Genomic DNA, 10,911 nt, shown 5'->3' on the forward strand with positions numbered 1-10,911 from the left:
GATGACCCATCTTGTCAGTACTTTTATCCACTCGTAATTATGAGCACATGCTTGTCTTAAGAACTCAATGATTTAAGTGCTGAAATTAATTTTTATCCATAGTCGCATGAAATAATCTATGCGACATGCATTTTACACTTCACATATTTACCTGAAATGATATTTACCGCTTCACAATGTCACCATGGAGCTTCTTGAATTTGAAGATAAGCATTTGCAAGTCGACATTACTCAACAGAATGTGCATAGCTCCTCTTCGAAAAATAAGGTAGCTGATAGTTTAGTTAATTCTTTGATCAGACATCCTAAAATAATATATATGTCATCATTGTCCGAGTGAGATCTGTCACCAGAGATAAAGGTATGAACTGTGTCCCCTACATATACCCAACTGCAACCAGCAGTTTTCTTGGCCTCTCTTCCTCTCATCATTTTCATTACCCTTCCCATCTCATTCCATTTCCCCTCCGAGGCATAGATCCCAGCCAACTGCGTATATCTAGAACCATTCCCTCCTTCGATTTGCAATAGCTTATCCTCTGCAGCTTTTGCAAGTTCAGCATTTCTGTTCATTTTGCAAGCATTTAGAAATGCACCCAGAATTACAGCATCTGGTTCTATAGGCAACTTTTCCATTAAGCTTACTGCCTTCTCAAGTTGATTTGCCCTTCCATACAAGTCGATCATACTTGCATAGTGATCAGTTCCAGGTGATATATTGTAATCTTTGGTCATGGAAAAGAAATACTTTTCTCCCACTTTTACTAATCCACGGTGCCGGCAAACTGATAGAAGGGCAAGGAAAGTGACTGCATCAGGTTGGAAACCTCGCTCTGTCATCTGACTGAAAAGCTGAATAGCTTCATTTTCATACCCATGGAGAGCATAACCAGCTATCATACTATTGTAAAGGATAGAATCTATATCAACGGCGAATTGGAAAATCCTCTGTGCATATGTGACATTTCCACATTTCGAGTACATATCAACCAATGAATTTGCCAACTTAGCATCCATTGCAGAGCCAGTTCTCAGTATGCAGGCATGTATTTGCTGCCCGTAATTAAAGGTTGCATGTATGGCGCATGCACCAAGCAGGTTTATAAAAATCAGTTCATCAGGAACAGTTGTTTCCTGTGTCATTAACTCTCTGAAAAGCTGGAAAGCATCTTCACATTGATGCGTTTTCACATATCCAGATATCATAGTAGTCCATACAACATGATTCTTACCAGGCAATGAGTCAAAAAGCCTTCTTGCTTCTAACATATTACCCATTCCTGAATATTCTACAATTAATGGTGTGATGGCAAACGGGTTCTCTTTCTGAGTAGTTGCACAAACAGATGATGCATAATTCAAGAGACCGCACTTGCAATAAAGATTAACGAAACTACAGCTAAGAAATGGATTCAAACTCATCCCTTCCTTCAAAATCCAAGCATGAATCTCCTTTCCAAGTTTCAGATTCTTCACGCCAGAACAAGCACTTATAACGCTAGAAAAACTGTGTTCATTCCATACGAATCCCTCCTCCATCATGCTCCTGAACAACTGGATGGCCTCCTCTTCATACCCATTTTGGGCAAAACCCGAAATCATTGTGTTCCAAGAAACTTCATCATTCAACTGCGGCATACTCGAAAACACATCTCGGGCCATTTCCACCTCACCCTCTCTAAAACAAGCTGCCACCATAGCGTTCTTGGAAACCGTGTCAACAGCCTTAACATCAGATCCATCAAAGACCCTCCAAGCATCTCTGAAGCACCCGCATTTCGAATACATAACAATCAAAGAACTCAGTGCATACCTACTTAAACTATTCCCACTCTTCAACATATATGAATGCAATTGCCTACCATATGACAAAAGACTCAACTTTGTTACTAAACCAAGCATGGTAGTCAAGGCATATTCAGATACTTTCTCAACACATTGCATTTCGGCAAATAATGGAACTGCTTGATCCTGAAATCCTTCACAATTGACATAACCAGACAGCATTGTGTTGTACGTGACATAATCCTTTAGGGGAGCAGCATAAAAAAGTGTTCTCGCTTGAACAAAGTTTTGAGCTTTAACGTAAGTGTTTATAATAGCATTCCAAGTGAAAACGTTTCTTTCAGGCATTTCATCGAACATTTGTTGGACATGTTGAATAAGGGAATGCTTTGAGTAAACACGAATAAGGTGGTTGGCGTCAATGATTCGTGGGGTTAGACCAGATTTGATGATATGAGTTTGAAACTTGGCGCAGTCTAACAGTGATTTCATTGGTGACCTTATGAGTGTTGTTAGTTAGTTATAACTGGCTGGAGCTTTGGTTTTGCGAAATGGAGCTCGCCTCTCATATTTACTTTGTATCAGATATGATATGATCATATGACATATGGGCTTGCTTATAAGCTTTTGTTACAAAATAGCAGTTTTCAATAATCTTATTCGAATTTATATACTGTAAAAATTATGTTTGCATACTAATACAATTTACACATCTAATCTATATGCACATCAATCATATCTATGGCAATTGAATTTTGTATAGGGTGATAAATTTTAGGGAAGGACTAATCAGTCATTATCATCATATCATATGGAAGTTGAAATTCGTACGCTAAGACATATAAATATATTCATTCTTTCATCATTTTATATGTGAGAATATTACTTGTCCAGCTTGGCTCCAACATTGTCAAACGACCCTTCAATAAGCAAAAAGCAACAAACACATTATTAAAGTGGAAGAGGCAATGGAGGATACATATAGTAGAAGAAATACTAAAATATGAATTTTGTACAAATATTGCTCGAAAGAATTTGGTATAAACACCTTGCTGTAATTTAAACAGAGATATAAATTAGAAAAACATTATGCACTAAAACTTGAAAGCTAACAACGCAAAGGAGTAAGCGCAATACTTCCACAACAATAGCCATGATTCGATAACCAGGCAAACTTTCTTTACTACTTTAGAAGTGCACACAGCTGCTACTTTTTGACGAATATACAAACATTGACAGAGAAAAAAAGTAGGATATAGAATCTGTAAGACACATTTTTACCGGGCACAAGACAAAATAAAACTCATCTAGTTCCATTTTACATGTCTCATTTGCAATAACTAACGTTTTCCTGCCAGGCACTACAGCTCCAGATTTTCTGTATACTGTACTGTAAGCAACCTAATACGGCCAAACTCTTTTTTCTGATAGTTATGCTGCTACTTTTGGAAGTCTCATGCCGAAGCCATGCTTTGCTTTCTCAACACTGAAAATGAAGTATTTAGTCAGCATAACGTGAAATCAAAGTATAATTCAAAATGTTTAATAATTATGAGAAACGGCTAACATCATAACAATATGCGTGCACTGCTCTTTGAAAATGGCAACAGCAACAGTAAAACTGGGAATAATCAAGGGCTTAGTGACATTAGGGAAGTGGTATTAGAAAAAGAACATCCAAGCTTCTTGCTAATTTCATATCATTTTTTATGGCACAAGTGAAACTCCGGAATAACATAAACCTATCCTTTTTTTTTTGTTTGGCAACCTACCAGCCTCGAACTCTTGACCTAGTGGCATGAAGAGAACTCTATCGACCACTATGACCAAGAATGGCCGGTGAATCAGCCTATCTTTTGAATGTCAGGAAAAGTTTAGCCATTTCATGGAAAAGACCTAAGCATCTGCTCATTTATCTTAATCATCCACCCCTACTGTAGGGTGAATGGAAGGAGGTGACTGAGTATTTTTGTGTTGCCAATGAATTCAGTGTATGATAGCTAACATAAAGTAGGGTAGGGGTCATTCAACCAACTGAAAAAGCAACATGAGCAAATTTAATTGATCAAGAGAAAGAATTATTGAAAAACTAAAGCCATCATAGAATTGATACTCACGTCGGAGCAAGTTTGCCCAGGCTCTCTAACTCTTCACCAGAGTCCTCATCAAGGACTCTGCCAGAAATTTCTATAATATAAGACCTGTCTCTCTCAGCTGGGAGACCTCTACTCGAAAGTAATTTCAGATCCTTTGGGTGAAGCTCTCTCCCGTTGACAAATACTCCAGTATTTCCACCAGCACATTTCTCAGGCATGGGATAATTGAATTCTTCAATAAATGGCTGCAAGAGGAATAGTTATAGTATGGGAAAGCATAACAATAGTAGTAGAACACAGGCTACAAGTATCTACTGGAAACAGTAAATCTTACAGGGATAATGCCCAGGCAAGGACCACCAGTCACTCCCCAGAATCCAGCTCGAAAATCATACCTGGTATAGGAAATTAAGGCAAGAAAGCAATATACTTTAAATGTGATTTTAGGACAAATAAAAATGTGGTACAGGACCAGGTAAAGTGAATCTTTGCAGTTGAATAAATGTGGACCGATTGACAAAACTGAACCATAAAACATAGGAACCATCTTACAAATTTGAGTATAAAAACTACCCATCATGTACACTTTCAAATAATCAATACTGCATTAGAGCTCTTTCTCAGATATTCGGTATCTTTTTCACAGTATCTCAGTAAATAACAGTGCTATATGCATGTTGAAATATTGCTTCCAAGAGGTTCCACGCTTGCCCATTGTAACCTTGCAACTTCTGTATGATCATACTTATTGGTGGATTTTATGTTGCAAATCCTTTAATGAAATTCTACAAAGTTAATAGATTAAATAGGAAAAGTATAATCTCGTTTGAATATTTCACCTAGCAAACAAAAATTATATAGAGCTTTATTTTACACCCGCACCCAAAATATAAAACAAATAAACAAACAGATATATAAAATAGTCACTTATGCTATTTTTGGCCTCCTACAATACACATTAGCAACAAGATAAAAGTCTCAGAGTAAAAGATATCAGGTTTAAACTCAAAGAATGAACAGGTTGAAATGATTGAATGTCCCAATACTTACCAGTAATGTCCAGGTTGTATTCGTCCAGCACGCTTTTCTGCCTTTTTAATCAGCCGATCTGGTATAAGATGCCCATTAACTGTAGTATTGGCTTTTTCCTCCTCTGCAGAATGATCGGATCGGCTGAATTCTTTAAAGCTCTTCTTTATGATGCCAGAGAAAAATGATTCTTTAGTGGCTTTCAGTTGGCCTCCTTCTTTACTAGATCCACCAGACTCTAAAGACGAGCCAGTGTTACCATACTCATTGGATGGTATGTCCATCTCAGTTGCTACAGCTGTATCTCTCATGGAGTTTTGCTGTGAAGTAGTCTTTTTCTGCATCAGCTTCTCTGCATCAGAGCGCACACTTCTGTTTCCATGATCCAGGCGGTTGGCAACATGAAATTTGTTAGAATAGTCAAAGTATTCTTGCAGTGGTGAACCAGCTGGTGGTGGAGATTCTTTATCCTTCATTGGCAGCACAAAGTCAGACTTTTCCATTGTTGCCGCAGAGTTAATGAGGCTGTCCTCGTCCCTTGAACTGCGGGAAGATGTAGAACCAAGGCTTCTCATCTCAGCAGATTTAATGGAACTTCCGCGGCCTGTTGACAGTGACCTGAGTTCTTGATCCATTGCATGGAAATCATATCTAGAAGTATCGTAATCTTCAGAAGAGAAGGTCATGCTAGGACGGTTTGTATGTGCATTGGAGTATGGATTCCCTTCATTCAACATGACTCTATGCTGATGATCCATCTTGTCAGTGCTTTTATCCACTCGTTCTTCAATAGAAATAGCAAGTCTATTGTCTAAAACTGCAATAACCATAACTGTAGAACATGCCCCACATTTCATTTTTCGCCTTTTACCTCCACGAAAAACTTCCTTAGGCAATTGCAGCAACTCAAAACAATTGTAGCACGTCAAAAATGGGGCTCCACCAGCCACAGGGCGGCATTGTTGTCCACTAGGCTGCACCCTGGGAGGATGTCGACGAGCATAACCACCCGCTGCAGAGTTCATATCACCAGAATGAGTCATTTGTGATAGAGGATTTTGTTGCTTTAACGGAAGAGGATTGGCATTTCGAGGATTATAATCTTGATTACCAAATGCACCACTATTTTGATGACGGTAGAACATTGGTTTCTGGGGAATGTCAGAGAACCTTTTATCACCAAAACCAGTGGGTGGACCTCGACTATGGATTTGATTTACATTGCAGCAATGAAAACAACTGCAAGATGGATGATGAGGATTAGTCTGAGGCTGGTAAGGTCGAAAAGGATCCATAGGTGGGATTTCATTGTCCATTGACCGCCCAGGAAAATGGGCATGAGATGGCTGCAATTGAAATGGATCTGTGGCTTGGTATGGATCTCCACTAAACAACTGGGAGCTGGGAGGGCCTCCATATCCCTGGATATGGTCTCTAGGAGGATAAAATCCACCGCCAGCTCTATTCATAAAAGGCGAGGGCGCATTGTTGTGGTTCAGATAGGGAGGTCTTTCACCAGATACAGGATTTTGTGCCGAAGCTCTATTCATGATCCTTGTAGAGCTTTGAGGAAACAGATCATAGGGATTTCCATGATGAGCCATCCTCCTTTCAAGTGGGACTCTTTCGTTAGGCTTCTCAGGCACATCACCAAACCGACTGAGCTGTTCTTTTAGCTCATCAAACTTTCTCAAAAGCTCTGCGCGCTCATCAACGGGACGATCAACCTGATTGAACCCATCCACATCCTTCCTATACAACCTCTTATCATTATCATAATTTGAACCTGACCAGTAGCCAGAAGGACCCTCTTCTGAGTTAATGGAGGACGCATACCTCATACCTTCAAGATCAACTCTTCTAGCCCTGGGCAACACCTCTGCCTCAGAATTCTCCTTACTTCTCCAATCTGGAACTCGTCCTGCTCTTCGTGTTTCAATTTCTTTTCCATGCTGGGAGTCAAAATGTTCAAATTCTTTAGCTATACTTTCTTGAAGTTGTTCATCCTGATCGATCCCATCCACATCGTTCCTGTACAACCTGTTATCAGTGTCATAATTTGAGCCTGAACAGTAGCCCGACGGACCTTCTTCTGAGTTAATGGAGGATGAATTCCCCATAACTTGAAGATTAACTCTTCTAACCCTGGGCAAAACCTCAGCCGCACTTCTCTCCCTACTTCTCCTATATGGAACTTGGCCTGGTCTTCGAGATTCAATTTCTTTTCCATTCCGGGAGTCAAAAGCAAACTCATTGGCCATATTTGCTTGACTTTGTTCATCAATGTTAGTCTTATACATCACCCTCTCATCCTCATTAGCCCAATCACCAGCAACATTCCTAAAGCTGGTCCCGTAAGCTTCAGGCGCATCGCGCAAAACCCTCCTCCTCTCCCTTGTGCTGGAAGAACTTGTACTTGACTTGACATCATGCCCGGAACCATCAGCCATATTCATAAGTTTCTTCTCTGAAAGATCAAAATTCTCCACAATTCCTCCCACAGTTTCTTCTACTACGGACTTTCCTACAAATTCCTCCAACTCCCCATTTTTATTTTTAGCTGTAACTTTAATAGGAAAGGAAAAGAAAAAAGACAATCTTAGAAGACTTCCACTATAGCAAGATCCAAACCACAAGTTCAAACAAATCAATCTGACCATATAAAAAAGGGGGACCAGTCAAAGAAAATGCAAAGCAGAGAACTTGAAGAACAAGTCCAAATTCAAGAATTGCTTTTTACCCTTTCTTCTAGGAAACTACCTAAGCAGAAAACAACAAAGAATGCAAAGAAAGGAAGAGTAAGAATGGAAGTGTACCTCGTAAAACAGCACCACAACCACCACACTGGTAAACAGAATAATCAGTGAGCTCCGGAAGCAAATTTTCACACTTTGGGCAACGAACCAAACGAACCTTTGCTGGTTCAGACATTTTAGGATGTCTTTCAAACAATCTTGATAAACACAACAAGGAAAATCACACCAAGCAAACACCTTTGGCCTCTTTCAAAAAAGTATCTATGCTCTTAGCTCTCAACAAGGTTCAGACATTTTAGGAACTCCTTTAAAACAATCTTGAAAACCCCAACGAGGAAAATAATTACCAAATAGCTTACGTACTCTCACAAACTTTTCAATGTTAGTTAGCTGTCATCAATGCCTTTGTACAAGAATGCATCTGAAGAAAAGAATGATAAAGAGGTTATTTTTGCATAAAATTGAACCAGAGAATCTCTAGTAGAAAAAATGGATTTGATAGGAGCTGAAAAGAAACTAAAAATCTAAGTAGGTATGTTGCAGCTGCTTTCTCAGTTCTTTGTTTCACATTTGGGAGAGGGCCGAGTGTACGGACTCTGAGGACTAGAAAATGCATCTTATTTTCTTTTCTTTTCCACTTTTTTTTTATGATTCATAAGAGGAAATGGTGTTATTTAGAAATTAACGAAAACCGAATTATACTAAATACATAGGACTTCTGACAAAAAATTGGAACGGTGACTTTGCAAAATTGCACCAAGTCAATAAATTACTTACGTTATTAGTTTTCTTTTATGAATGGACCAAAAGTTTTGTTTACTGTCAAGTGGATTTTCTTTTTAAAAAAATACTAGGTGGATAGTAATATACTGCAATATCTACAGTGTTTTCATTTTTAAGTTTCTTCCTTGGAATAAGTCTAGTATTGAAAATGTTTTTGCTGTTATATAATTTAGGGATAATGTTTCTTCCAGCTATGAAATTTGTGCCGACGTGCACACCCTAACACGAGCAGCAATCTTCTCCAAGTTTATAATAATCGTGAGAGATAATTAATGTATTTATTCATCTCCATTTACAATCACTCAAGCAGATTTTTCATGTAGAATATTATCTTAAAACATAAAAGTAGAGAAAAATATGTATATTTTCAAAAGACGCTAAGTTTTATCCACAACAAAATATTTAAAATATACCGTTCGGAACGGGTTATCTACTTTTCTTCATGTATGAATCTGTAATTAACATTTAGTGGATCTAACTAAGTAAATAGTTTTTGTGTTGTTAGAAAAATAACTTAAATTCTTCTCAAAAAAATCAAGATAGACATATTTATCGTCCCAGTTTAATTTATGTGACTTTTTTTAAATATTGATATTTGTTAACAGCTCAGATTTTTTAATTATTTCAACTTTAATTGAGGGGGTAAGAATAAAATAAAGGGGGAAAAATACGTCCCAGTCCTAGCATGGCTGTCTTTGTATGACTTCGTAACGTACTTTCACGTGTAGTGGGGTACGAGTTAAAGAAGTAAAAGTCAGAAAAACAAACAAATAAATACTCACAAAGCAAAGGAAAACTAAGTTTTGGCCTTTGTAAAAAGAAACTGAACAGGACCCTCTTTGGAACTGTTGTTAATTGTGTTGTTTTCTGCACTTCATATGACTTTGTTTGGAAATTGGGAAGAAATGAAAGCTAAAAGCTAAAATAAACTCATGAGGGAACTGACACTTCTCAGCTTTCCTATCTTGGAGTATTAAATTCTTCAAATTCTATTGGCTCATCATTATGCAGTTAGACCTAACTCCCCTGTCCCTACCACACTTTCTTAAATACTAGTATCGTATACTAATATCAATATGTATTTTCGTTGCTACGAACTAGGATGTATTAATTTGGTATAATTCTAATGATTATCTTGTTTATAAAAGTGATACTCTATTTTAAAATTTATAGAATATTAATTATCAACAACCACAAATAGGGGTGTACAAAAAAACCCGATAAACCGCACCGAACCGATAATCTGAGTCAAACCGGAAAAAAAAAATCCGATGTGATTTGGTATTGGAAAATAAAACCCGACCATAATTGGTTTGGTTTGATTTTAACTAAAAAAAATCAAATCGAAACCAAACCAACCCGATAGTATATTTATATAATTTTTAAAAATATTATATACATATAAATATTTATTGTAATATAATATATATATTTGTAATGTAATTTATAAACATTTCTTAAACTTTTTGACAGTTTTATCTTTTAACGTATTATTTCAAGTTTAGACTGAACATTCTTGAATGATAAATACATTTTATAGCCCATAAATGTAGTAATTCAAACAAAAATTAAATCAATACTAATGCTAACAAAAGAAATTCAATTCAATACTAAGAATGACGATAGTGTTCGATAATTATTTTAGTTTTACATTGGTTTATAATGAAAATTCATAAGTTAGTTTATTTTTTTCTTTAGTGCTTAGTTATGTAATTAATATTAGTACTTAATAGCTATACTTATTTTAGCATGACCTATATAGTATTTTTAGATTATGCTAATTTTTATTATGGCTTATTAATTAGTAATATTTATTTTATCTTTATTATTGAATATTTTAGTATAATGCTATGACTTATCTCATATTATTGTGTTATTTTCTTGAAAAATACATTATATGTAGTTGTATTTTACTAGGATTTAAGAAATATTTGGAGCACAAGTTATATATTTTATGCGAAAAAAACTATACCGGAAAAAATCAGAAAAATTCGAGAAAAATCGAGATTGAAAAATTCGATTTTGTTGGTTTGGTTTGGTTTATAAATTTAAAAACCAGACACCATTGGGTTTGTTTGATAATTGAAAAATCCGAACCAACCCGACCTATGTACACCCCTAACCACAACCACAACAACAACGATCCCAGTGTAATCCCACAAGTAGGGTCTGGAGAGGGTAATGCGTACGCAGACTTACCCCTACCTTGAGAAGGTAGAGGGGTTGTTTCCAATAGACCCTCGTGCTCAAGAAAAGATGAAAAAGAAGAAGCACTAGTAGCAACCAGTAACACCAGCAAGATAATAAGAAAATCGAAGCAAGAATATTAATTATCAGAAAAAATAAACAATTGTTGTTCGAACAGTATTATTGTAATCATGGATTAATGGTCATTTGGTAGGATGCATTAGATAAAATAATGCATGCATTAGCTTTGTTTATTATACCTTGTTTGGTTCACG

The 10,911-nt window shown here is 36.7% G+C and overlaps 2 protein-coding genes across 3 annotated transcripts; both read right to left on the reverse strand.

The window, feature by feature from the left end:
• Positions 1 to 231: 231 nt before the first annotated feature.
• Positions 232 to 2,277, reverse strand: LOC104090026 (putative pentatricopeptide repeat-containing protein At3g18840). Its single transcript, XM_009595061.2, has one exon. It carries the CDS (start codon positions 2,275 to 2,277, stop codon positions 232 to 234), a length of 2,046 nt encoding a protein of 681 aa, XP_009593356.2.
• Positions 2,278 to 2,922: 645 nt separating this feature from the next.
• LOC104090025 (protein ENHANCED DISEASE RESISTANCE 4-like) lies at positions 2,923 to 8,328 on the reverse strand. 2 transcript variants are annotated; one of them, XM_009595059.4, is made up of 5 exons: positions 7,727 to 8,328; positions 4,932 to 7,470; positions 4,216 to 4,276; positions 3,903 to 4,126; positions 2,923 to 3,271 (listed from the first exon to the last, which is right to left on the reverse strand). In XM_009595059.4, the coding sequence occupies exons 1-5, from the start codon at positions 7,839 to 7,841 to the stop codon at positions 3,217 to 3,219; spliced, it is 2,994 nt and encodes a 997-aa protein (XP_009593354.1). In that variant the 5' UTR covers positions 7,842 to 8,328; the 3' UTR covers positions 2,923 to 3,216. The 2 variants fall into 2 exon arrangements, with proteins under 2 accessions (XP_009593354.1, XP_009593353.1); XM_009595058.4 differs by having other exon boundaries at positions 4,932 to 7,476; positions 7,727 to 8,327.
• Positions 8,329 to 10,911: the final 2,583 nt, after the last annotated feature.

Source organism: Nicotiana tomentosiformis, chromosome 1, assembly GCF_000390325.3.
Source record: "Nicotiana tomentosiformis chromosome 1, ASM39032v3, whole genome shotgun sequence".
NCBI classification, from domain to species: Eukaryota; Viridiplantae; Streptophyta; class Magnoliopsida; order Solanales; family Solanaceae; genus Nicotiana; species Nicotiana tomentosiformis.

Bases quoted from the DNA above. Each gene is read 5' to 3' on its own strand.
- LOC104090026 (XM_009595061.2), bottom strand. From the start codon at position 2,277: ATGAAATCACTGTTAGACTGCGCCAAGTTTCAAACTCATATCATCAAA.
- LOC104090025 (XM_009595058.4), bottom strand. From the start codon at position 7,841: ATGTCTGAACCAGCAAAGGTTCGTTTGGTTCGTTGCCCAAAGTGTGAA. The intron at 7,477-7,726 runs GTACACTTCCAT...TTCCTATTAAAG, and splicing joins TTGTGGTGCTGTTTTACGAG to TTACAGCTAAAAATAAAAAT. The intron at 4,127-4,215 runs GTAAGATTTACT...TTCCTCTTGCAG, and splicing joins CTTGCCTGGGCATTATCCCT to CCATTTATTGAAGAATTCAA.